The sequence below is a fragment of the Tasmannia lanceolata genome, unplaced genomic scaffold, assembly GCF_043159265.1.
Source record: "Tasmannia lanceolata isolate RefF3 unplaced genomic scaffold, GAP_Taslan_0.1 ptg000008l, whole genome shotgun sequence".
Taxonomy (NCBI): domain Eukaryota; kingdom Viridiplantae; phylum Streptophyta; class Magnoliopsida; order Canellales; family Winteraceae; genus Tasmannia; species Tasmannia lanceolata.
Window position 1 is genome coordinate 32,833,945 of NW_027518685.1, and position 27,877 is coordinate 32,861,821.

Below are 27,877 nucleotides of genomic sequence, written 5' to 3' on the forward strand. Positions count from 1 at the left end.
AAAATCGTCATCCTTGAGAACCACTTTTTCTTCATCCTCACTGAGATCCTCTTGATCAATATGGTCAAGGTTTGTGGGAATTGGGACCGAAGGCTGGGGAGCAAAAAGGTTTTTCCAAGGGTTAATAGAAGCCTTAAGGGCCTGGTTTGAGGGAAGAGATGAGGCTGCTGGTGGAGTTTAGGAGCAGACACAGGGCCTCCCTTTTCTGGTACTGAAGCCTCTTGATTGATTGCCACGGAATCCAAGTAATTTGTTATCACTTCTTTGGCAGCTGTAAAAGAAGGGGAAGGAACAGCTATTGGAGTACAGGTCCCATCAGGTAGACTAGCAGAATTTTGAGGAGATTCAGCAGGTTTTAAGGGGAGAAGGACAGCAGGAGGCTTGTCTTTTACCTTGTCAAAACAGGGAGGGTTATCCTTTGCATTAAATGGTGTTCCAGTACCATTAATTTTGTTTGCCAAGCTGAATCTCCTCAAAAAATGGTGTTCCAGCACCATGAATTTTGTTTGCCATTAATGGTGTTCCAGCACTATTGAATAAATATGACCATACAAAAAATGCCCTATCATGGATTATACACACAAAACATCTAAGCGACTTTTTAATGAAATATTCTGAAATACCAACCTATAATGGAAAGATATTATTACCCTCACTAAGCACAAATGAATTTATTTACAATGCTTGAGATGTGATTTTGTTACATTAAGAACTTACTTCTGAACCATTCAGAAAGAAAAAGAGCTTATGTCTTATGTCAGTCCGTGCTCATTCCTTTGGTCATAACATTTGCAATCTGGTATTTCCTTCATACATATTTTATGATTCTACCAACAATTTTCCTTAAACAAAATGAATTTTTTTTTTTTTTTTTGAATAGTTTGAACAAAATGTTGACTAATCATTTTGGTGACTATCATTTTGTTCAAACTAACCATTCAAAATGATAGTCAACTAACCATTTAAAACAAATGAGTCAACTACGACGTTTCTTCTTCCCATATGAAATTCCATCGAATAACATGTGCAGTGTAGTAATTTTGTCATAATATATTGCAAGTGATATACTTAACCAAATTATTTTTCAAAATTTATTGCATCTTTACTCAGATGCTAACATTGCTATCGCTTACTACTCTTGAAATTTTGTCTATAATTATTTCAACCCGAGTCTTGAAAAAGTTTCTGCTTTTGGTTGGATTGTGTTATAGATTCTCTGAAGCATGTACTTAATCTTGAAGTAGAAAGTACAAACCTATCATTGAGATATTTAGCCAAACCGCATTTATTCATCAAGATAAAGGATTACTAGTTTCTCATGGTTTTACTTTTCCACTGAAACCGACACAAATCTTAGTGTTTCATCCCCACTGAAACTCATACTGTAATCAAAATCATTAGTGTATTAGTGGAATCCTATATCAGTATGTGCTGCTGTAATTTTATTTATATGAATTGCATGTGATTTATGGTGTATGTATTATGTATAAATACTTATATAATTTGAGCAATGATAGATACAAGGGAGCCCTTGCATAAAGAGCTGCAAAAGGGCCTTTCATTGGATCCATGTCATTTTTAGTTACATTTTAAAATCAATTGAAAAAGTAAAATCAGTTATATTTGATGACGTGGATCCAATCAAGAGCCCTTTTGCGGCTCTTTATGCAAGGGCTCCCTTGTATCTATCATTCCTCATATAATTTACATGTGAAATGTGGTATGTATTGAATTATTAGACACGCATGACAACGTATGGGACTAGGTTTTTGATATTATTAAACCAATATGGATGGATGCCTTGCTTATGTGATAATTTCTAAGTGTGTATTTGTGCTTGTTCTACATTTCCTGAAGTTTCATCTTAAAATTTTATCATTTGCATATGTTCCATTTGGTTCCATGATTGTACATGATTTCCACTGATATTTTCAACCAAAACCTAAATGTTTTCATTTTCGTGGTGACCAAACTAAAACCGAAACCAAAATTTAAAACCTTGGTTTCTCTCTTATAGCATAGTCTATAATTAGTGGTCCTTTTTGTGAATCTGAGGGTATATTTTATGGTTTCTAAGTGGGATGCTTTTGTTTGATGCATGAAATTAGCCTTTGATTACAAACTTGAGGGATAGATATATGAATTTAAAGGTTCTTTTTTTTTTCCGGGGGTGGGGGCGATCAAGGTTTCAAATGATTGAGGCTAGATTTAGGGTTTTGAAGGATTTAGGGGGTAAATCTAGGTTTTGTGGGCTTAGTTCTATGGTTTCAAAACATTGATGGGGGTAGATCTAGATTTAGAAGGATTGTCAGGGTAGAGCTACGGTTTCAAAGGATTTATGGGGTAGATCTTGGTTTCGATGGGTTGTGGGGTTAGATATAAGGTTCCCATGGTTTTGGGGTTAGATCTTGGATAGCTCCAGATCTATCGTTCTGAATAGAATGATTGCAATCCCCAATAATAGAGGAGGCAAAAGGGAAAGTGTAGTGCTATCCCAAAAAATGGAGGAGGCATAAAGAAAGGATAGTGCAATCCCCAATAATGGAAGTGTAAAAAAGAAAAGAAAGAAGCCATTAAAAAAAAAAGAAAAAGAAAAGAAAAGAAAGAAACAAAATCCCATATCTTCTTCTTGGATGCAATTTCCAATAACGACCATGGCAAAGAAGAAACAAAAAATCAGATCTTAGTCATCTTCTTGAAATCTATGATCACTTGGCTTTTAGACCATGTTGGTTTGAAAGATTCTCATCCATGTATAAGCATTCAAAGGTAGAAGAGGAAGATATAAGCATTCAAAGGTAGAAGACGAAGAGAAGAGGAGGAAGAAGAAGAGAGGAGAAGAAGAGAATATGAGAGTTTTTAGATAAGGATTTTGGTTTGGATGACTCTCCTTTCTCTGTATTCAAAATTGGGGGCTTTGGGTCTGGCTCGCCAGTTGTTTGATGTTACGCTGGAGAGGATTTTGGTTTCTTGGAGTGCCATGATCGCCGGATTTTTGAGGCCGTGGAGGCCGTTGGGATGCTAGATTTGGGAGGCTGCCGGTTGGATCTGGAAGGCTGTTGAGGCCGTGGGAGGCCCGCGGGTTGCCCGATCTAGAGGCCGTGGAGATTGTGGGAGGTCGTGACCAGATAGAGCAATGGTGTTGTCGCCAGTTGGATCTGGAAGGCCGTTGAGGCCATGGGAGGCCATTGAGGTCGGGGGAGGCCCGTGGGTTGCCGGATCTGGAGGCCGTGAAGATTGTGGGAGGCCGTGGGTTACCGGATATAGCAATGGGGTCGTCGGATCTGGTTATAGGAGGCCTTGAGTTTCTGATTCAAGATCGTGGAAGGTGGCTTCAGGTCAGGGCTTGGTGGCCAGCGCTATTGGAAGGTCGCCAGATTTAGTGGCGTACGATAGAATAACGGCTATCGTGCACGGTTAGGGGCGCACAATAGCTCTAGGTCTTCGGCGAGAGTTTTGAAAATCGAAATTGCTGATTGAAATGAGGTGGAGAAGTTTGCAGGGCATGGCGACGCATATCATGACTCTATGGGCCTCTTAAATATTACACTTTTTGTTGGATTCGATACAATTTAGGCTATTGGGTAATGTAATGGGGAATGGGGATGGATAACATATAACACATATGTAAGCTAATCCTACTGTATGTAGGGGGCTGTACTGTTGTAGCCTGTTAGTGGACAACTTGTCTCTTATGTGGCACTTCTTGGAATAATAAATGTCAATTTTAAAAAAGAAGAAGAAAAAAGATAAGGTAATTATGGAGGGTGATTCAAAAAATGTAATTAGATGGCTCTGTGGCTCGGCTATTCCCCCATGGAGGTTTGCAACTTTTTTCGACGAGATATCGGATCGTATTAGTGGGTCAACTGTGGTGTTCAAGCATGTTAGAAGATTTGCTAATGGAATATCTGTGGTGTTCAAGCATGTTAGAAGATCTGCTAATGGAATAACTGATAGGCTTGCTAAAGCGGGCGTTGGGAAAGTGGGCTTGGAATTGTTTGATTTCCTTCCCTTGATTGGCTCTCTCTTCATTTCCTCTCCTCCTCCCCCTTCTTCTTGTTCTTTTTCCCTCTTTGTATCCTTGGGTGGACTATCTCGGTCTCCCTTTTTTAATGAAATTGCTACTATTCAAAAAAAAAAAAGAAAAACAAAAAGAAAAAAGAAGAGAATAGGAGAGATATTATCACTCGCCATGTGACAATGCAACTCATCTCTTGTTGAGCCTTATCGCTGTACGTTGTCGACCGAACTACACGACCTTCCCATGGCATCAACATGGTTACTTAGGTCATTTTAAAAAAAAATCTTTTAAAGTTGAACATCCTAGAACTGTGGCGGTGGGGTGGCTAAAAGAATTGGTGAAAATATTACCCCTATACATCTCTGCAATAACCATGTCCTCTGTGATTGATGAGAACATCCCCATTTTGCAGTTTTTATGATTTTTAAGTACTGTCTTTTTAGATGGCAACAATGCCAATTGTTCGAGAAATGTGAGGGAGAAATAGAAATAGAAGGCGAGAAAAAGGAGAAGAAAAGGGAGAAGAGAAATAAGAAGAAAATGGAGAAGGTGAAACAAAATAATAAAGAGGCAAGCGAGGTGCATGTGTTGGAGCCAACCCTTCAGCTACCTTGCATCCCAAAAAATTTGAAAACTAAATAAAGGAATTGACGAGGTCAATCATTCATGAAAATAAAATAAGGGACTACATATGATGGTGGGTTCCATTGAAGTGCATTTGGGATTTTTTTTTCTTTTATTTTTGTAGGGGTACATTTCAAATTTTAATTTCAATGTAATTGAGATGAGTTATTAGTTTGTTTTAGTTAGAGTATGACTATTCATTTTTTTTTTTTTTTGAATCGTAACAGAATATTATTAATAGAAGACTGAGGAGGTCCCCCATACACTAAAAAGACATACAAACAAGCCCAAAGGATCTTAAACATCCCCGGAAAATACACTTAGGGAGGAAGAAAATCAAAAAGTTCTAAAGCCTGCTTCGAAACTCCATCTTTTGCCAATTTATCTGCCACATCATTAGCAGATCTTCTCACGTGCTGGAAAGAAACCTGAAGACCTTCCAAGAGATCTTTTATCTCATCAAAGAAATGAAGGAATCTCCACGGAGAACACCTAGGGCCCCTGAGCCATCTTATAACATTAAGCGAATCTCCCTCCACAATACAACTTCCTGAACGGTCCCTTGCGAAGCTCAGGATACCTTGGTGCACTGCTCTTACCTCCGCTTCATTCGAATCGGCTATTCCGATTGGGCCAGAAAAAGCCATAATGACCTCGCCGGCACAGTCTCTCAAGACACCACCGATCCCAGCAGGGCCAGGATTACCCAGACTTGAGCCATCAAAATTTAATTTTACTAGCCCATCAGGAGGAGGGCACCAACGCTGATTAGATACATTAATATTCTCCTTGCTATTGCAAACAAAGCCCCACCCCTCCCACAATTCAAAGGCCGAAACGAATCGGAATAACGGTAGAGCTCGAGCCCAAGAAATAGTAAGAGCAATGGCCTTCATGAATAAGAAATAAGGAGATTTAGCTTTCCCTTCAAAAACTCGAGACTTTCTTTCGATCCATATAACCCATAAGAAGGCCATTAATGAAAGCCCCCATAATCGCTTACCTTTTTTGCCCCATGGTGTACATGTCCAGCCTGCAAACAATTCTTTTAGAGAGGAGGGAAACACCCAGTTTATACCAAACCTTTCTAGAATCCTCCCCCATACCTCCCGAGCTACTCTACAGTGGATGAAGATATGATCTACCGACTCCCCTGATTCGATACACAAAGCACAGTGATCAATAATCAGCATATTCCTCTGTCTCAGGAAGTCCACCGTTTGGATTCTATTGCCTAAGGCTGACCAGACAAAGAAGCATACTCTAGGAGGAGCCTTTATTTTCCACACCTTTGCTGCCAATGCATTTTCCTCAAAGGGCATCAAACTATTATAGAAAGACTTGACTAAAAAACATCCAGAAGATTTTAATTCCCACAGCCTTCTATCCTCCCCTGAAAAACTGATGTAATTCTGATCAAGGAGCTGAAATAAATTGAATACCGAGGGCAATTCTCTATCAAAAAAATTCCGACGAAAGAGAGGTTTCCAGATAACTTTACCAGCGATTCTCTCATAGCAATCTTTCACTAGAGCTGACTTATCAGCGGCAACTAAGAAAATGTCAGGGAATAATACTTTTAGAGGGGAACTAGAGCACCACCTCATGGACCAAAAGGAGATTCTATCGCCGGAATACACTCTATATCTAACCCCTCGGTCAAAATGTGAGTTTAGACACAGGATATCCCTCCAAATGGTCACCCCAGGATTGCTCCAACTATTCAGAGAGACCCAATTACCTGTAGCAACACCATATTTCCCTGATATTACTTTAGCCCATAATCTTGCTTTTTCTTCACCAAACCTCCACAACCATTTTCCCAATAATGCTTGATTTACTTGCTTGATCCTTCGGATTCCGAGACCTCCTCCTTGAATTGGCTTGCAGACATTTTCCCAGCTGACTAAGGCCAAGGACCTCTTCTTCTCCGATCCCCCCCACAAAAATCTTCTCTGAATCTGTTCAATACGCTTAACAATATTCATAGGACATTTGAATAACGATAACTGGTAAGTGGGTACATTGGCCAATACTGCCTTAATCAAGGTTAATCTGCCGCCTTTAGAGACCAAATTCCTCTTCCATGTATCTAGTCGTCTTTCGATTCTTTCCACAATGGGATCCCATGCACATTTATGAGGTCGTCCTATCCCCAAGGGCAATCCCAAATAAGATGCAGGAAGACTTGCCAGTGAACAGCCCATGATATTGGCTAGACTAGATGCTTCTGCCTCGTCGATATTCACAGCATAAAGTCTGGATTTTGAGAAATTTGTTCGGAGCCCTGTTACTAATTCATAGCACCTAAGAATCGCCTTAAGATTGAGAATCTTTGAGGCCTGGGAAGAGCTAAAAAGTAGGGTGTCATCCGCAAATTGTAGGTGCGATACCTCAATCCCAAACTGGCTACATTTAACCCCTGAAATCAGACCCTCCGATCTTCCTTTCGTCAACAGCACGCTCAATGCTTCCGCAACAATTACAAATAGAAAGGGAGAGAGAGGATCCCCTTGGTGCAAGCCTCGAGATGATTTGAAGAAACCTTTTGCAGCGCCATTAATAAGAATGGAGAAATATGCTGAAGATAAACAACTTCTGATCCACCCTCGCCACTTCACACCGAAACCCATCCTTTCAAGAAAGTAGTCCTTGTGCCTCCCCGGAGATTTGAATCAAGGCACTGGTCACACAAGAAAGATTATCTAGATCTGAGGATACCAAATCATTATGATCCAAACATCCTCCCTGTGATGAAACATAACCCTCTTGAGCTCCTTCCAGATTAGGTTCATCATATGAAACTCCGGCAAATTCCTCAGACAGGTTGACCACTAGACGAGATTTTCCAGCCGATGCCATATCACCAAAAAGAAGTGTACTAGATTCCGTAAATTTCGAATGCTCAACCAAGGCCGATAATTGTATAAGAGGTGAAGATGGGCTATTCTCCCTTGCTTTAAAACCGTCGAGATGGGCTTCAACCCTATTCAAGGAGTTAAATGGAGAAAGCCCATTAAAACACTTTTCATTCAGGCCCAGAGCATTAGGCGGACTTGGAGGGGCCCACAAATTCGAGATACGCCAATCCGACGGAGGGGGAGACTCTATTCGAATCAACGGAGATGCGAGGATCTCGGGAATTGAGCTTTGAAAGGCTGTTTTCCGCCGAATGGAGAAGCTTTCTCCATTCGCCACGACTCCCTGCCACTGTAGACCAGAAACGACGTGCATGCCACACGTCCCCTTTTTCCTTTTGCTCACGCTATCTCTATCTCCGGACGACACGTAGGAGGGTAGGTGAATAAAGGAAGACGCGCTTGTTAGACCCACCACCGCATGATTACTACTGTGAGCCATCGTCTTCTCCGACTGTCCATTACCGGATTTACAGATATTTCCCGACCAAGGTTGCTTGAATAAAGCTGATGTTTCCGCTGATTGTCGAACATTGTGTACGGCCGGACGTTTAACATTTCTTGCCACAATCACCCAATACACGATTTCATCTATGCATACCGGTAATTTCACAGAATCTGGGGCGGTTGAAGATGTCATAAGTAGAATTAGCGCTTTCTCATAACCCTCACCTTCATCACAGGATCCATCTGTTGCTAACACTCTTCCAATACGACAGCCTATTTTCCTGAAGTTTTCCACCACCCATGCATGTGGAGGGAGCCCTTCAATCGACCACCAGGAAGACGTTAGATTTCTAGAGAATTTATCCTTCCATTCACGTAGTTCTAGAAAAGGACTATCCTTGGCATTTGACCACCGAAGCCTGCAGTCAACATACGAGGCATCCGGAGAAGACGTAATAGCAAACTCCCCTGGGGCTATCTGCCAAAGCGCAAACTCAGCTGAAATCTCCGAAGCGTTCTCTAGCCACCTCTTTAACTCCTTAGAGTCTTTCACTGTGCCAGTTCTAGTTTTACCCCAAAAAGTTCGTTGGAGGTCAAATCTGGAGCCCAGCTCAATGGATTCAGCCCATATTTCCTCAGGGCATATAGGAAAGCTATCTTTCATCTCCAGAATTTTGGCGTCAACTTTCACCACCTGTTGACTCCCAGCTGTCTCTACTATGCTCCTTGATACCATCCCCTCCAGTCTATTGTTCAGAGAATTTCTGGAGATATTCTTCTTTATAGTTCTTGTTGAGCTAGACGGGAGATTTCTTTGGTAACCAGCTGGGATATTTTGGTCGAAACTCGACCACACCTTCCTGCATCTGTAACATTCGGGTCCTCTTCTGAAGTTTAAGAAGTTGCACTTAGAGCACCTCCAGTCCCCCATGTTACTTGCTTTTCTTCTGTCTATAACCCTTTGCAGTCGCTCCTCTCGACGACTTTTTTTAATCTTCCACCGGACGTCTGATCTTTCCCCTCCTGTGAAGTAGGAATTTGACCCCCGGCCATCATAGTACCGATTGCCGAGATCAGGGTGGAGTATAAATCGATTCTTCTCCAATCCATTTGACCGCATATTCTTCGTGTACTCCTCCATTTAAACAACTTAGCAGAAGCAATCTTCCCTGAAACACGTTGTGCAGACCCCTCTCTCCTCCTACGTCAGAGGAGGAAACGGAAGAAGAAGAAGAATTCGAAATGGAATACGATTCAGAGACTGATTTTGAGTATGATGAACCAGAAGTATATACTGTGGGAGAGTCAGCCTCTGAATCAGATAGTACTGCCTCCGATACTGACGAAGAAGAGGAAGAAGACGACAAGGAAGAAATACTCAGAGAATCCGATACACACGGAACAACCAACGAAGGAGAGGCAACTGAAACGGGAAGGGATATAGCAACCCAACCCAGAAGATCCCACACTCAGACGATTGGGACACGCCGGAGAGGGAGCTCGACTCCAGACAATCACACTACCGAAACTGGGCTTACTACCTTTCAAGGCCCATCTCCTCCCCGGATGTTTAATCCGACCGACAACAGTAGCCCTCCGAGCCCCATGTTCTACTTAGCGTCGTCATCAGACGACGAAACCTTCTCACCTACCGGCGACGTCCCTTAGTAACCTACCGGCGACTTTAAATCAAGGGTACGCTTGGCTGTAGAGTATGACTATTCATGTTACTAATATTCTTTTTTTTTGAAATTTAATTCATGTTACTAATATTCTTGCACATATTATTGTTTTGTTATTAGTTTTTATAAAATTTACCATTTAAATTTAAAAATATTCTGAAACTACCAGTTTGATTCATTTTTTGTCAAATGACGATAGTGGTTTGCCGTAGTGAAAAAAGACCAAACTACCCTTTTGAATTCTTTTTTACTTTTTCGTCTTTTCCCTCTATTTTCTTTTGACTTTTATCTCTCCTGCTCCACTCTCTCATCTCTATGTCTATTTCTCTGCTGCTTGTCCCAATGTTGAAACCAATAACTCTTTTTCAATTTTCTTTTGAATCTTTTTTAGGGTTGATCTTAATCTTTTTAAGTGCTTTTTCATGTTTTTCTTCGTATGCTCCTTCCTTTTTTGTTTTGCATTTTCACTATTTCTTTGTTTTTCTTCTTCTTTTTGAGATTTTCCCGTTTCTTTCTGTTCTTCTTTATCTTCTCTCTCCTTTGTTTTACATGTTCTACCATTTTTTCCTATTTTTCTTCTTTTTTGTTTTTCTTAGGATCTTTTCTTAAGCATAGTAGCTGAAGTCTTCATGGGGAGAAACAATAATTGGGATTATTCAGGGAAGAATATAGACCTAAAAAAGTGAGTTTTGGTGGTGAACATGATTCTCGATGCAAAGAAACCTTTTTCCACGCTAAAAATGTTTTTTCCATACTAAAATCGTTTTTCTTTTCCTTTTTTTTTTCTTCTTTTTCCCTACTTAGAGTAGGGGTAAGAGGAAGTGCTAATGTATTCATTCAGTTGTTTCTATTAGCAGTGCATAGTTTGTTTCAGGGCTGGATGGTAGCTCTCTAGGTAAATGCTAAACCTTCTTTGCAGTGTCGAATCGATCACTCACCCAACATATATGCTATTTCTGTCTTGGTTATAAGGTCTACTTCTCTCATTTGTGAAGTTGAAGCTGCACTTGTGTTTTTCTTTTGTGTGATTCGTGAATTTCATTTCTCTTCTTATCTTGGTAAAGCTTCAACATCAATGTTTTCATTTTGAAGTTCCTAGTAGCTAGCATACCGGAGATTTATTTTTCTCAGGGAATACATAATATTAAGGTCTATTCTTATACTGCTCTCTGTTATTTGGTACTTATGAGATGTTTTGGTGAAAACAGGGACAAGCAGGAACTGGAGTTGGAGTTTAAGAGGTTCTGGGAGGACTTCCGATCCTCTAGTTCTGAAAAGGTGTTCCTATTATAATCTTTAGGTTATCATTGTTAGCATTATTCTTTTATTTGTTACAAGCATTACAGATGCTAATGGTTTGTGAACTCTTATTTACAGGAAAAAGAATCGGCCCTAAACATGGCTGTAGATATTTTCTGTAGGCTAGTGAAGCAGCAAGCTAATGTAGCTCATTTAGTTACCACGTATGTGCATTAGTCTTCCCTTGCCTAATTACATTGCTTAAACTTAACCTTGTTGCATGCACTTCCATTGTTGATATGGTTCATTGCTGTAGGAAGGGTGTCTTAGGGACTGTTTGGGATAATCTAACTTTGTTAACTCTTAATACTTCACAGGTTAGTTGAATCCCACATATTCTCTTTTGTTGTGGGTAGAGCATTTGTTACAGATGTTGAGAAGTTGAAGATCTCATTCAAAACAAGATCTTTGCACCTTGTCAAAGTCATAAGTTTTTTCTCTGAAGTCTCTAAGGTTTGTTGATATCTGCTTTTTCCCGGTTATTGTGACACAGGGGAGTTTCTTGTAATCATACAGTTTTACTATGAATAAATGTTAAGGGAACTTATGTCATGCAGGATGGGGTCAGTCCGGGTTCAAATTTGTTATACGCAGTGGAAGTACTTGTGTCAGGGGTACGCTTGTTTAAACTTTATAACCTTGGAAATACATATGGTTGTAGACATCTGTGTTTATCTCTGCTTTGACCGTAGGAAGTATGGATTTTTATGAAAGGAAACAAATAATTTCATGTAATAGTTACAACAGTGCTGTGGTGGTGCCCGACATTCTTGAACAATAGTACACATCTACTTTAAAATGGGTGCGTTAAACACATTCAACCTTTTGATATTGATTGGAAAACTGTTTCAATAACATGCTTGTATCGTACTCACTCTGTTTCACTACGGCATATGGCATATGATATGCTCACTATGGCATATGGCATATGATATGCCTTGTATTTAAATCTTTTAACCTGAGGCATTCATGATGTTTTTGTCCCTAACTATTAGTTAAGCAAATACTTAAGACTCGGTTTTTTGTATGCATCTTTTTTATCATATTCTAGTGCACATACTTACTAATCCATTAGTTTTTCAAGTAAAAATGTTGATAAGTAATATGTTATTTATGCGATACATACACAACTGCATAACTTTCCCTATCGTAGTTTCAAAATTCCCAGGTGTCATCATGGACTCCCCCAAGTTGACTCCCATTTACCTTGGCCACATTCTTTTCATAGTCCGCAGTTCGTCGTACAAAGTCGATCAAAACTCTTTTGACTCTTCCGAATTATGATTGCGTGAACTGATTACTCAACTGCGTTGTGCCGAGTTGACTCGGATTTGCTTTGGCCGCATTTTGACCCGCAATTGAGTTTCGAAACACTGTTCCATATTATGCATTTTGAGTGTATGAGTTTTGCTTTGCTGTGGGGACTTTCATTGGCTACATGCATGATATGTATTGACCTCTTCTATTATCCAAATTTAAATGTACTTGTTTTTATTTACAGCCAATTGATAAACAACCTCTTCTGGATTCTGGGATTTTATGCTGTCTCATTCATATTCTTCACACCCTCCTTGCCCCTAGTGAGGCCTATCAGAGAGAATCAGTCGATGAAGATGAACCAATTTTGTTTGGAAAAGCTCATGATCATAATGCTGTACAAGTGCGCCAACTTGAGGTACCGTGCTCTTTGTGTATTACATGTACAGAAAATTGATACTTAATTTTTGCTTATGTACATGCAATGAAAGTGCTAGTTTATGCTTTTTAATATTGTGGCGTACTTGAGCCCTGTTCATTTTGGATTGTACAACGGTTGAAGTTGGTTATATTATATTCAAGGTTTTAAATTTCGCCGAAATCCCGAAATTTCGGCCGAAATTCGGGAAAAAATGAATCACATTTTTTATTTGAAATTTCTTGGAAAATTAGTAAAATTGTGAACAAAATTAATTTTTCCTAAATTTCGGTATTTCGTACGAAATTTAAAACCTTGATTATATTTACTTGGCAAGAGTAATCCTTTTGTTAACTTTTGCTCACCATTGAGTTGGAAGGTTATGAAATTCATGGACTCACCTATGCTGTTCAGTTCGCTTATGCCCTTCTGCTACTTTATATAGTCTCCACTTGGATAACACTGTAAGCACTTAACTTGTTGGAGCGGGATGGTTTCACTGGACTGCATGCTTTTATAATTAAATCAAGATGGCATGCTTTGCACCATTATATCTTTTCCGTTGATACTTATGTTGAAATGTTTACGTCATAGAACATTTGCCATTTCATTTGGAACTTGCTTATGTATACCATGTAGCCACTTTATAGTTAGACTTCTTCCATCAAATAGAATTATTTATTGGATGCAGTTCCTTTTATTTTGAATAATTTAATATTAAATTTTATTTAAAAGCACAATGTAGCACTCTTGGTTGAAAAAATTCATCTTCGTCTTCGTTCAACTAGAAAAATGCAGGCGCGTTGCATGGGCACAATGCAAGGACAGCAAACATGCAAATGATCCCGTGGTTAGACTTTTCGTTGTTGAACCATGATCATGGCTTGGATCATCCATCCCCATGGTCTCAAATGTTGATTTTGATATGGACTTCAGCCCCCACGGAAGTAGTAGAAGTTGTGGAAGTCCATGGAAGTTGTGTAAAAATCATGGTAGTGCATACAAATGAAGGAAATTTAAGATGAAACTTCAAGAAATGCTAGAATAAGCGCAAATACACACTTAATAATCATTACATAAGCAAGAGAACCGTCCATAATAGTTTAACAAGATCAAAGGTCTAGTGACATGCACTTTGTGAATGGCTGGAACAGTAAGGTTTAGGTTAAACACAAAACGTTAGACAAAAAATTTAAACACAAAATGAACTTCAGCCACGTTACGCGCCGCATCCACGTTTTTTTACTGTATACTCCTATTGTGCTTATAATCACACTTTGGGCTTGAGGGCCCACGTATAAGGGCTACTAGCGGAGGCAGACATCTGCACATTCTTAATGGTATGTTGCATGAATTGAAAGGGATATGATATCTGCATTCCCGTTTTTGGATATCTGCCGTTCTCTAATTTGCACATTGTTCCATTGGCTGCTACAATTACTGTGAAAGATATCACTAACCAATTAGAGGAATTTGAAATAAAGTGATGTTATATTTATTTCAATCTCCAATTCTATCCAAGGTTTTAAATTACGATTTCTGTTTCGGTCATCAGTGAATCAGGAATATTTTGGTTTCGACACAAAATTTTGGCCAGAATCTTGTAAAATCACAAAAACATTTTAGTTCGAAATCACAGCTGAAATCCATGTAAGATTCTTCACAATTAGTTTTTCTTTTTATCATGTCATTTTTATAAAATATCTCAAAGGAATCTTGTTGTTATCTTTTCTTTGAGTGGAGTTAATGTTTGTCATCAGAAACTTTGCCTTTTTTTATAAAAAAAAAAATCTGAAAAGTTGCATGTTTGCATATTTTGACTGAAAAATTAACGTAATCCTGAAATTTCGGGTGAAATCTAGTATTTTTCCGAATCCACTTAGATTTTGTTTCGATGGCAGGCAAAATCAAAATATTTTGGTGGAAATGAAATGTTTTGGCCAAAATTTAAAACTATGATGCTTTCCCATGCATACTTATATGTCCCCCTTTGGTTAAAATCTGGGCCCAAAGGGCTGCCCCTTTGATTCAAATTTTCCGAGTTCTATTTTAGAAAGTTTGTTTTGTTCTCATTATCAGTGAATAGATAACAAGAAATGTATTGATTTAGCTTACATGCTGAAAGTTGGGATCATGCAGGTAGAGGGGAACATAGTGCACATCATGAAAGCATTGTCAAGCCATCCTTTGGCTGCACAGAGTCTGATCGAGGATGATTCACTTCAGCTTTTGTTTCAGATGGTTGCAAATGGGTCTTTGACTGTTTTCTCTCAATTTAAGGAGGGACTTATTCCTTTGCATACCATTCAACTTCACCGACATGCCATGCAGGTAAATATGTGATTACATGCATTCAGCTATAGTCAGAGAGTATAATGTAGAACTTTAAGTTGATTTTGTTTCTGATATTTAATCTTGCATCCCTAATTTTTTTGTCTGGTCACAGATACTTGGTCTTCTTCTGGTTAATGACAATGGAAGCACAGCAAAATATATACACAAACATCATCTGGTATACGAACTTGCCCTTGTCATGCTCTTCACACATCCCCATGTTTTTTTCGTTTCATGATTCTTCTCTAGGTCGGTCCTTTTGGTTCAACTTTTAATATTCATATAGATAATAATTTTACCAATTCTATTTAATTTTTTTTAAACCAATTCTCTCCTTTGCCGTGATGGTTTGGAACGTGTCTTTAACCTTATAGGTTGAGGTTTCGAGGCTTGGTGCAGGCAATTAAAAAAAAAGTACATAATAATTTTATGTACTTTAGCTGTAGATTAGGTTAAAGCTTCCCACCCTATTGGTTTATGCCAATGCATGGACATTTGTCTTGAGCTCTCGGCATTAGGCTTCTTGATATGTGAAGGATCTAGTCATTTTGAAGCGAAGATTCTTAATCTCTTAGCGGTTTGCATGCAACAGCTTCTTTTAATTTTTTTCCTTTCCTTTTTTTTGCCTTGTTCTTGTTGTTATCTTCTGTCAAAACCAGCACATGCATCTGGGAAACATGCAACATCTACTCCATGTATGAATTGGGCGATCAAATTTGGATGCAAATAAGTTCTAGAATTTAGATTGTGCCAGGTTGATCTTAAAATATTTCTCTTATTGTAAAAAATCTAGTATCACACCCTCCATACAGATGTAGAGGTCTAAATCAGTTTTCTTTGATTTTTGAGTCATATTGTACTGCTTCTATACACCATTAGGCGATCCATTCTCCACCTACAATGAGTTAGGGTTTACTTGCAGGAACATTTTTTTTCCACTCTTCTGAACATAGGCCCCCAAGTTCTTGGCTGAGAACTCAAAAAAGTTATGGATTGAATGATGGAAAGAAAGTAACAAATATGGACATCAATAAGATTCTAGGGTTATGACATTTATGCTCTTGATTGATGGTGAGTTTTGGAGTTATGATAGGGCCCATTATTGAACTGATTAACTTATATTTGTGTCTATTTAGGATGGGGCCCATCGTTATTGAGTATACTAATGTAATGGGATACTTGTAATTGACTGGTTCATGTTATATATAAATAAGGGATATAAGTCGGGTTACAAAACTTCCCAACGGATTCTTTCAACCCTCTCTTTTGTTCTCTTCTTATTCTTTTCTTCATCTTTTACTTCTTTAAGCTTGTAACATATAAGAATTATATCATGCTTGAAGTTTATAGTTGTTGGATCCTAAGAGGCAAGTGATATATCCGCCCCCCTTTTTTACTTGGCACAGCCAGCTGCAGTGTATCTATGACTGCAGAGGGGCTGATGTACTTAACATGGGAAGGATTCAGCGGACCTGATTGCCACGTACACTGCAGCTGGCTGTCCCATGTAAAGAAAGGGGCGAATTTATCATTTCTCAAGAAATGTAAACATCCCATGATGTTATGGAATGCTTTCCAATTATGTGCATCCAATTCAAAAATCTGATCATGTTTCTTTTTAAAAAAAAAAAAATTCAAAAATCTGGTCATGCATTATATTAATTTTGAACCTTAATATGCCATCTCCTTTACTATTTACACAAAACATATCATAACCTTCTTTGACCTTGTTTCAGATAAAAGTTCTTTTAATGGCTGTGAAGGATTTCAATCCTGAGAGTGGTGATTCTGCGTACACTATGGGCATAGTAGACTTACTACATGAATGTGTAGAATTGTCATATAGATCTGGTAAGTGCCTTTAGTTGCATACATCTTTATTTACTTTTATTTCAATCTGACCTATCACAATAATTCCATGTCATTATTTTTTATTTTTGATAGTTCAGGTTGTTCTAATTATAGGTTTTTTTGTCTTTTGCAAAGTTGTTTGACTCTGGATTTTCCCTTGTGTTGGGCATAATGTCATTTTATATTTGTAGAGGCTGGTGGTATCAAGCTCAGAGAGGATATACATAATGCCCACGGCGATCAGTTTATTGTTCAGTTTGCACTAATACTCTCCAGATTGCATAAAAATCAGCTTCTCCCTGTCCATTCCCAACAGTCTTCTGACAAAAATTCTGCCTCAGATGGTTACAATGTATCTAACAGTGTAGCATATCAAGATTTTCTAGGCAGAGGGGATATCTCACCACAGAAACTTTCTCCATCACTGTCCAGGTTGCTTGATGTTCTTGTAAATCTATCACAAATAGGTCCCATGGAACCAATTGGACCTACAGGGAGGAAGGGCTCCAAACCTACTAATAGTAAAACTAGTGGTCATCGAAGAAATCATACATCATCATCTGATAGAATTGGTGATGAAATTTCAGAAAAGGACAACACTAAAGTAAGAGATCTTGAAGCCATTCAGATGCTGCAGGATATTTTTCTTAAGGCAGACAACATAGAACTACAGGCTGAGGTTTTGAATAGAATGTTTAAAATATTCTCAAGTCATCTCGAGAATTATAAGCTGTGTCAACAGCTGCGGACTGTGCCTCTCTTCATCCTAAACATGGCAGAGTTTCCTCCATCATTGCAGGAAATAATCTTAAAAATTCTCGAATATGCTGTAACTGTCGTGAATTGTGTTCCTGAACAGGAATTGCTTTCTCTTTGCTGCCTCTTGCAACAACCAGTAACCAGTGGACTAAAGCACACCATTCTTTCTTTTTTTGTAAAACTCTTATCCTTTGATCAACAGTATAAAAAAGTCTTGCGAGAAGTTGGTGTTCTGGAGGTCCTGTTAGATGACCTGAAGGAGCATAAGTTTCTCTTTGGTGCAGAACCCCATAACAAAACTTTTGGTCTTTTGGAGAGGAAGCCAAGTTCAAGTAGTTTCAAAAAACATATGGACAATAAGGATGCCATTCTTTCTTCACCCAAGCTAATGGGATCTGGTTCTGGGAAGTTTCCGGTTTTTGAAGATGAGGGTACAATTGGTGTTGCATGGGATTGTCTGGTCTCTTTACTGAAGAGAGTTGATGCTAACCAGTCATATATAAGAATGTCAAATGGCGTCACCACTGTTCTCCCATTTTTGGTATCCGATATTCACCGTTCTGGGGTTCTCCGAATGTTATCATGTTTGATAATTGAAGATGTTACACAGGTTTGTTTCTGTTACCAATATTATTCTTTTCTGCTATATCATCTTACTGGTTAAACTCTTACAGAGATAGCGTTATTTTAAATATTTTTTTCTTCTCACAATCTCACCTGAATGGCCAACAATTAATTATTACCCCGATAGTAGTTTGAAAAATGCCTAATTTTAAAAGTGGAAGTACATATTTCAATGCGTATATCACTGTTTAGAATACAAAGATTTAAATTTTAAAAAAAAATCACTGTTTAGGATTGGGATGCAACTCAGGTCAATTTTTTGAAATTCGGGTTAAGCTTTTACCTTAAAATTGGGTCGGGTTTGGTTGATTCTTGTGTTGCATGGATTCATTGCCCCCATGCCGAATCTGTGTTGACACGCCTCCACACGCTAATCGAACAAGGATTCGCATGGGACACGCATGGATTCTTGTCATAGCCGTGTCCCGCACGAATCCTGTTCTTTCGGACGAATCCGACTCATCAGATTCTCTTTTAAAATGCGAATCCTGTATATTTTCTCTTTAAAAGCGTTTTCTTCTTAACTTTTTTATATGAAAGCACACCATATCCTCTTTTAATAAAAACCCTAGCACCTCGACCCTCGACCTTGGAACATCGACCCCTCTTCCTCCTCCTTCAACTCTCTTAGTAAAAAACTCAAATACCCCGATCCTTCAACCTCAATTACACACACACACACACACACACACACACACACACACACACACACACACACACACACAGAGAGAGAGGGTAAGTTATCTACTCCGTCGGCCCCAAATACAGTGGGGGCCCACATTTTTTAGGTGATGCAAACCATTCATTTGATGGGCCCTGACATAGATAGGGTGGTGCGACCAAAAAATCAGCTCCATAGGATCATCCCAACACTTCAATTTGTGGAGGTTAAAAAGGACGGGTATAAACCCCCACAAATCTGTCCATTTTTAACCTCCACAAATCGAAGGATTAGGATGATCTTATGGAGCTGTTTTTTTTGGCACACCCTATCAATGTTAGGGCCTATCAAATGAATGGTTTGGATCATCCAAAACATGTGCCCCCTGTATTTTTGGCCGACAGAGTAGATATGTTATCTACTCTATAGAGTAGAAACTCTTTCCTCACACACACACACACACACACACACACATATATATATATATATATATATATATAATATTTAAATTTTTTAATTTTTAAAATTTTATTTTATTTAAAAATTACTGAATCCATGAATCCTACTTTTTCGGGTTTGCTGAATCTGACACCTCAAATCTGTGTCGGGATCCGCTAACCCGAATCCATGCAACACAGGTTGATTCCAAGTCATTTTTTTTGCAAAAGCCCAACCTGACCCTACCCGAGTTGCACCCCTATTTTAGAAATTCCCTATGTCAATGATTGACTCACCCAAGTCAACTCAGTTTTACTTTGGCCGAGTTCTTGTCAGATTACGAGTTTTGAAAAACTGGTTTTTCTACAAGTCTAGATTTTTTCATTGAAATTGATTCTCATGTGTGTCCTTTGAAACACTTGATGATGCTTCCCATTTTCTTCTCATACAATGACCTGATCTCCTCTCTTAGTATCATTCCCCATAAATGTGTGTTTGTTGTCTCTGCCCTTTGTGAATGATAACCGGCTTTTAAGTTTTAACTGCCCTTTGTGAATGATAACCGGCTTTTAACTTGTTTCAGGCTCACCCAGAAGAATTGGGGGCACTTATTGAAGTTCTTAAAAGTGGAATAGTTACAAGTGTTTTGGGATCTCAATACAAGCTTCAAAATGACGCAAGGTGTGACACTTTTGGAGCCTTATGGCGCATCCTGGGAGTTAATAACTCAGCACAGCGGGTCTTTGGAGAAGTCACCGGATTTTCACTCCTACTTACGACACTCCATAGTTTCCAGAGCGATGGAGAACGTGCTGACAACGAATCTTCTTTAATAGATCACATGAAGCTTTTTAGTTTTTTACTGCGTGTTGTGATTGTTGGGGTATGCAATAATGCTATTAACCGATTAAAACTTCATACAATTATATCATCCCAGACCTTTTATGATCTTTTATGTGAGTCTGGTCTGCTTTGTGTGGATTGCGAAAAACAAGTTACCCAGTTGTTGCTTGAGCTTGCACTTGAAATTGTTCTTCCACCATCCTGTGTCCTACAAGCTGAGAGTGCCCCAATATCTGATATTGTTGAAGCTGGGTCGGCGAATTTTCTCTTGAGTACTTCATTAGGTACTTTTAGTCCTGGTAGACAGTGTGTATATAATGCCGGTGCTGTGGGAGTGTTGATCCGATCTTTGCTACTTTTTACTCCAAAGGTGCAACTAGAAGTGCTAAATTTCATTGAAAAGCTTGCTCACGCTGGTCCTTTTAATCAGGAAAAGCTGACTTCTGTAGGTGCGGAACAGAGCATCCTGTCATTTTTGTCTTTTTTACTTTGAATTGGACATATAGTTCCCTTATTCTTTTGTTTTTTTTTTTTACATAAATTAGGTTGTGTGGGACTTTTACTGGAGACAGTCCACCCATTTCTTGTGGGTTCATCACCACTACTTAGACAAGCGTTACGGATTGTGGAAGTTCTTGGGGCATACAGGCAAGGACTCTGTCTCATATATGTGCCATTAGTTTATGTATTTTAAGATGATTGGTTTTGAAATGTTTAGGGTCATATTTTTGGTAGCAGGTTATCCTCATCGGAGCTCCGTGTGCTTGTTAGATATATTCTGCAGACGAAACTGATAAATTCAGGTCATATTCTTGTTGATATGATGGAGAGATTAATTCAAATGCAAGACACGGTTTCTGAGAATGTTTCTTTAGCGCCTTTTGTGGAGATGGACATGAGCAAAGTTGGGCATGCATGTGTTCAAGTATCTTTAGGGGAAAGGACATGGCCTCCTGCTGCCGGATATTCATTTGTTTGCTGGTTTCAGTTTTGCAATTTCGTTAAAAACCAAACAAAAGTACCAGAACAACCATCTATATCTTTTAGAAAGAGGAACACCTCTGGCGGGCACGTTCTCCGGATCTTTTCTGTTGGTGCACTTGACGATAACAATACATTTTTCACCGAACTTTACCTTGAGGATGACGGCGTTCTCACTCTTGCAACCAGCAACTCCTCTTCCTTGTCATTTCCCGATCTTGAACTAGAACAAGGAAGGTGGCATCATCTTGCAGTTGTTCACAATAAGCCTAATGCTTTGGCTGGACTTTTCCAGGCCAGTGTAGCGTATGTTTATCTCAATGGAAAGCTGAGACACACAGGAAAGCTAGGGTATTCACCCTCTCCAGTTGGAAAACCATTACAGGTAACTATTGGCACTCCAGTTACCCATGCAAAAGTTACCGAACTCTCCTGGAGACTTCGCTGCTGCTATCTTTTCGAGGAGGTTCTCACACCAGGAAGTATTTGCTTCATGTACATTCTTGGTAGAGGGTATAGGGGGCTCTTCCAAGATACAGACCTTCTGCAATTTGTTCCTAACCAGGCTTGTGGTGGGGGTAGCATGGCCATTTTAGATTCATTGGATGCTGAGTTACCTTTGACTCCACAAAGGGTTAACAGTGCTAGCAAGCAGGGGAATCTTAAGACGGATGGGAGTGGGATTGTTTGGGATATGGAAAGACTCGGAAACCTTTCGCTACAGCTTTCCGGGAAAAAGTTAATATTTGCATTTGATGGAACATCCTCAGAGGCCGTCCGAGCATCTGGGTCTTCTTCCCTGCTCAATCTAGTCGATCCACTATCAGCGGCTGCTTCCCCTATCGGTGGTCTGTAAATCTCCAATATGTTTATTTCTAAGTCACGAATATCATTCTCGGGAATTTCTTGGAAAGGGAAAATCTCAGGATATATTAAATTTGTTTTTTTTTTTCGGGTTTATATAGGGAAAAAATGATAAAAATAAAATTATTTAAAAAATATATAAAGATATATAAATTAGAAAAAATATAAAATAAATAATCTCGTTAAAATACTGTAAGCATATCATGATGATATCACGGTAGATAAAAATATCGCTATATTTTTAAAATCTCGGGTTATTTTGGGATTTTGTCATTTTATCAAAATGTCACGATAAAATCGCTATATTTTGAAAATATCGGAGATATTTGTGACATACTTTATTTGACTTTGTTTCTTACCCTTGACTTTCTTCAGTGAAAAAATGAGGGAATTTTTAGCTTCTCTTCTTTTGATTTACAGGTATACCACGCTTTGGTCGTCTGTATGGAGATATTTATATCTGCAACCAATGTGTCATTGGAGAAAGCATCCGTACAGTTGGTGGGATGGCCATTGTCTTAGCTCTTGTTGAAGCTTCTGAAACCAAGGATATGCTACACATGGCACTCACCTTACTTGCTTTTGCACTCCATCAGAGTCCTCATAATGTGCACGCCATGCAAGCTTATAGAGGATACCATTTACTTGCCCTATTCCTCCATCGTAGAATGTCTTTGTTTGATATGCAGTCCCTTGATATCTTTTTCCAGATTGCCGCATGTGAAGCTTCTTTTTCAGAAAGCCTAAAGTTTCAAGGAACTCGCCCTATTGCTTCCCCTATCAAAACCATTCATGAAGCCAATGTTGATGTTCTTACTTTGTCCAAGTTTGATGATGAGCTTTCGTCCGTTGGATCACATGGGGATTTGGATGATTTTGCGGTGCAGAATGATTCACTTAGTCATTTTTCCGAGCTTGAAAATGCTGATTTGCAGGCAGAAACTTCCAACTGTATTGTTTTGTCAAATGCTGATATGGTCGAGCATGTCCTGTTGGACTGGACCCTGTGGGTTACATCCCCTGTCTCAATTCAAATAGCACTTCTTGGATTTCTCGAGCGATTGGTATCCATGCATTGGTACAGAAATCATAACCTTACAGTCTTACGACGAATTAACCTCATTCAACATTTACTAGTAACTTTACAGAGGGGTGATGTGGAAGTTCCTGTATTAGAGAAACTGGTAGTATTGCTTGGGGTCATTTTGGAGGATGGATTTTTAGCTTCTGAATTGGAACATGTGGTCAGGTTTGTCATTATGACATTTGAACCTCCTGAACTGACACCACAGCATCAAATCATTCGAGAGTCGATGGGAAAACATGTTATTGTGAGAAATATGTTATTGGAAATGCTTATTGATTTGCAAATGACTATAAATTTGGAAGAGTTGCTCGAACAATGGCATAAGACTGTTTCTTCCAAGTTGATCACATATTTTCTTGATGAAGCTCTCCATCCAACCAGTATGAGATGGGCGATGACTCTTCTCGGGGTGTCTCTTGCATCTTCTCCCACGTTGGCTCTAAAATTTCGCAACAGTGGGGGTTATCAAGGCCTAATCCGTGTCCTCCCGAGTTTCTACGACTCTCCCGAAATATACTACATTCTATTCTGTTTAATATTTGGCAAGCCCGTTTATCCAAGACTACCCGAAGTCCGTATGCTAGATTTCCATGCCCTTATGCAAAGTGATGGAAGTTCTGGAGAGCTGAAATTTGTAGAGTTATTAGAATCTGTGGTTGCTATGGCGAAATCTACATTTGATCGATTGAGTTTGCAGTCTATGCAAGCTCACCAAACGGGTAATCTTTCACAGCTCAGTAGCCTATTGGCGGAGCTTGTAGAAGGAACAATGGACATGGCGGGAGATCTTCAAGGTGAAGCTCTAATGCATAAGACGTATGCTGCACGTTTAATGAGTGGGGAGGCAGCAGCACCGGCTGCGGCTACCTCAGTTCTTCGGTTCATGGTTGATCTGGCAAAGATGTGTCCCACTTTCTCCGCTGTATGCAGGCGTGCTGAGTTTCTTGAAAGTTGTGTGGACCTATATTTCTCTTGCATAAGGTGGGTCCCAAGATGTCTTTTGACTTTTCTGATTTACTGTGTTTTCCTTCTGCATTTGGCTGGACTAGTGAACTTTGGCTTGACTTTTGCCACAACCAAAATATCTTCATCTTTTTTTTTTTTGAATGATTGCTATCCCATTCAAGAAAGGGGAGACCGAGATGATCCCCAAGAAGTACAAGCATAACTAACAAAAAAGAAGAAGAAATACATTTTGAGAGTGTTTGGATACGTGGATTTTAGAATCCAGGTTTTAGTTTGAAAGCGGTGTAAAATTCTGGATTTTACAATCCATTATCCTAGATTTTAAGTATGAAATCCAGGGTTTAGAAATCTCTCCCCCATCTTGAGATTTCAAAAACCTGGAAACACGGGACGATCTCCTACTCTCTCGCTCGATGGAAAGAAGGGCTAGAAATCAGAAAACGATGGTGGGTCTCTTTCTTCTCTGATCTCTCATCCAGGATATTGAGGAAATCCAAGATTCTAAATTCCGAGTATCCAAACGGCCCCTTTAATGCCAAAATCTCATCATCTTAAGTGCAAACTAAGTACAAGCAGAACTACCAAAATCTCATCATCTTAAGTGCAAACTAAGTACATTTGAAATAATATTTTGTCAGGACTGACTGGGGTTGCTTTTCAGGGCTGCGTACGCGGTGAAGATGGCAAAAGACCTCTCAGTAAGAATGCCAGATGAGAAAAACATTAATGACTCTGACGACACCCACAGCTCTCAGCATACATTCTCGAGCTTGCCTCATGAGAATGAACAGTCTACTAAAACTTCAATAAGCGTTGGGAGCTTTCCTCAAGCACAGAAAAGTACCAGTTCTGAAGACATGCTTGGGCTTCCAAACTATTTCCTGCAAGATAAAGTGGAGAAAAGAGCCATGTTATCGCAATTGGAATCAAGCAAGCCATCCATGGGAGAACCCATCCAGGAAATTCTCAATTCTGATGGTGAAAGTCTTGCGAAGATGTCCACAGCCCCTTCCAGCACCCATGAATTTAACTTTCATAACATTAATGGAACTCAGAATACCATTAACCTCACAGATTCATTTAGCTCTATATCTATTACTGTGCCTGACTCTCCCGTTTTATCCGAGATATCTAATTCTAAACTAGCGGTCACTCCCTCTTCATCCCCGGTGCTGGCATTGACATCATGGCTCGGCAGCGCGAGCAATAACGACCCAAAAGCTCAACTATGTGCTACTCCATCAATGCGGTCTTCAGTGTCCGCGAGTGATTTTGATGCATCTCAGGACTTAAAGTCCACCTCTCAAGGATCAGCTGCCGTGAACACCTTCTTTGCGATCAGCTCAAAGCTTTTACTTGAAATGGAGGACTCCGGTTATGGAGGAGGTCCATGTTCTGCGGCAGCTACTGCTGTTTTAGACTTTGTTGCAGAAGTTCTTGCAGATATCGTGACAGAGCAGATGAAAGCAACACAAATCATTGAGACCATTTTGGAAACTGTACCTTTGTATGTGGATGCTGACTCTGCATTAATTTTCCAGGGTCTGTGTCTTAGTCGATTGATGAATTTCCTGGAAAGGCGCCTCCTGCGGGATGATGAGGAAGATGAGAAAAAGCTCGATAAGAGTCGCTGGTCTACAAACTTGGATTCATTATGCTGGATGATTGTTGATCGTGTGTATATGGGGGCTTTCCCTCAACCAAGTGGAGTGTTGAGAACTTTAGAGTTCTTATTATCCATGTTACAATTTGCTAACAAAGATGGTAAGATCGAAGAGGCAGCACCCATAGGAAAAGGTCTTCTCTCCATCGCAAGGGGAGGCAGGCAACTTGAGACATATATACACGCACTTTTGAAGAACACGAACCGCATGATAATGTACTGTTACCTGCCATCATTCTTAGACACTATTGGAGAACACGATTTGCTTTCATCTTTGGGCTTGCAAGTAGAATCTAGGAAGAGCTTGTCCATGAATGTGTTACAAGATGACCACGGGATTGATATCTGCACCGTCTTACAGTTATTAATTGCTCATAAGCGACTTGTACTTTGCCCTAGCAATCTTGATACTGATCTCATATGCTGTCTCTGTATAAATTTAATTTCTCTTCTGTGTGACCAGAGACGAAATGCACAAACCATGGCAGTGGACATTATCAAGTATCTTCTGTTACACCGTCGCGCTGCACTAGAGGAGTTTCTTGTTTCTAAACCAAACCAAGGGCAGTTTTTGGATGTTTTGCATGGAGGCTTTGACAAATTGTTGACGGGAAGTTCTTCGGTTTTCTTTGAATGGCTTCAGAGTTCTGAACTAATTATCAATAAAGTGTTGGAGCAGTGTGCCGCTATAATGTGGTTGCAGTATATTACTGGCTCAGCAAAGTTCCCTGGGGTGAGAATAAAAGGCATGGAAAGTCGTCGTAAAAAAGAAATGGGGAAAAGATTGCGGGATGTTTCGAAATTGGACTTAAGACACTGGGAACAGATGAATGAGCGGAGATATGCCCTTGAATTGGTCCGAGATGAAATGGCAACTGAGCTGCGAGTTGTACGCCAAGATAAATATGGATGGGTTCTCCATGCTGAGAGTGAATGGCAAACCCATCTTCAACAACTTGTCCATGAGCGAGGAATATTGCTATCGCGGTACTCTTCTTGTGTAGACCCTGAATGGCAGCTATGTCCAATTGAAGGGCCATATAGAATGCGTAAAAAGCTCGAGCGTTGCAAATTGAAAATTGATACAATTCAAAATGTTCTTAGAGAAAGATTTGAGTTGGGGGAAGATGATCTGGCTAAGGAGAAGATTGAGAATCGTCTTGATGCTTCCGGAGCGGATTCCGATTCATTTTTTCATCATTTATCTGATGCCGTTGAGCAGATGCATTTTGATGCCATCGATTATGAGAGGTCTTCTTTCAAGGAAGCAGATGATTATATAGACAAAGATTCAAACTCTGCTAGGGTTGGGTGGAATGACGATCAGTGTAGCAGTATAAATGAAGCAAGTCTTCACTCTGCTTTAGAATTTGGGGTTAAGTCCAGTGTTGTTTCTGCCCAAATAACTGAAAGCAATGAAAAATCTGATCTGGGTTCTCCATGGCAGTCTTCTTCTATGAAAGTTGATGACATGAAAGTATCCGAGGATAAGTCAGATAGGGAGCTACATGATAATGGTGATTATTTAATTAGACCATATCTCGAACCTCTTGAAAAGATAAGGTTCAGATATAATTGTGAGCGTCTTGTAGGCCTTGACAAGCATGATGGTATATTCCTTATAGGGGAGTTCTGTTTATATGTGATTGAGAACTTTTACATAGATGAGTCTCTGCGCATATGTGAAAAGTTTTGTGAAGATGAACTCTCTGTTATCGATCAAGCTTTGGGTGTAAAGAAAGATGTTACTGGCAGCGCGGAATTCCAGTTAAAATCACCTTCATCAGGGGCTGTTGGAGTTAAAGCATGCGTTGGGGGAAGAGCATGGGCATACAATGGTGGTGCATGGGGAAAGGAGAAGGTGTGCACCAGTGGTAATCTGTCTCATCTTTGGCGTATGTGGAAAATCGACAGCATCCATGAGATTCTAAAACGTGATTACCAGTTGCGTCCTGTTGCCATTGAGATATTTAGTATGGATGGATGTAATGATCTTCTGGTTTTTCACAAAAAAGAGAGGGAGGAAGTGTTTAAAAATTTGGTTGCCATGAATCTCCCACGGAACAACATGTATTCTTCTCACCTCATCTTAATAGTTCCATTTTTTTCTTTTTCCAATGATCTAGTTCAATGTGCT

The 27,877-nt window shown here is 39.5% G+C and overlaps 1 protein-coding gene across 1 annotated transcript in view; it reads left to right on the forward strand.

The window, feature by feature from the left end:
- The window catches only part of LOC143885233 (protein SPIRRIG-like), a 38,674-nt gene that overhangs the window by 3,942 nt on the left and 6,855 nt on the right, over window positions 1-27,877 (forward strand). The window contains exons 2-15 of the mRNA XM_077389308.1: window positions 10,904-10,973; window positions 11,073-11,158; window positions 11,312-11,447; window positions 11,552-11,608; window positions 12,496-12,669; window positions 14,809-15,000; window positions 15,116-15,181; window positions 16,740-16,854; window positions 17,046-18,223; window positions 19,920-20,628; window positions 20,725-20,827; window positions 20,918-22,008; window positions 22,445-24,092; window positions 24,739-27,810. Of these exons, the coding sequence (XP_077245423.1) occupies window positions 10,904-10,973; window positions 11,073-11,158; window positions 11,312-11,447; window positions 11,552-11,608; window positions 12,496-12,669; window positions 14,809-15,000; window positions 15,116-15,181; window positions 16,740-16,854; window positions 17,046-18,223; window positions 19,920-20,628; window positions 20,725-20,827; window positions 20,918-22,008; window positions 22,445-24,092; window positions 24,739-27,810 (8,697 nt within the window). The remainder of the gene's footprint in view (window positions 1-10,903; window positions 10,974-11,072; window positions 11,159-11,311; window positions 11,448-11,551; window positions 11,609-12,495; window positions 12,670-14,808; window positions 15,001-15,115; window positions 15,182-16,739; window positions 16,855-17,045; window positions 18,224-19,919; window positions 20,629-20,724; window positions 20,828-20,917; window positions 22,009-22,444; window positions 24,093-24,738; window positions 27,811-27,877) is intronic.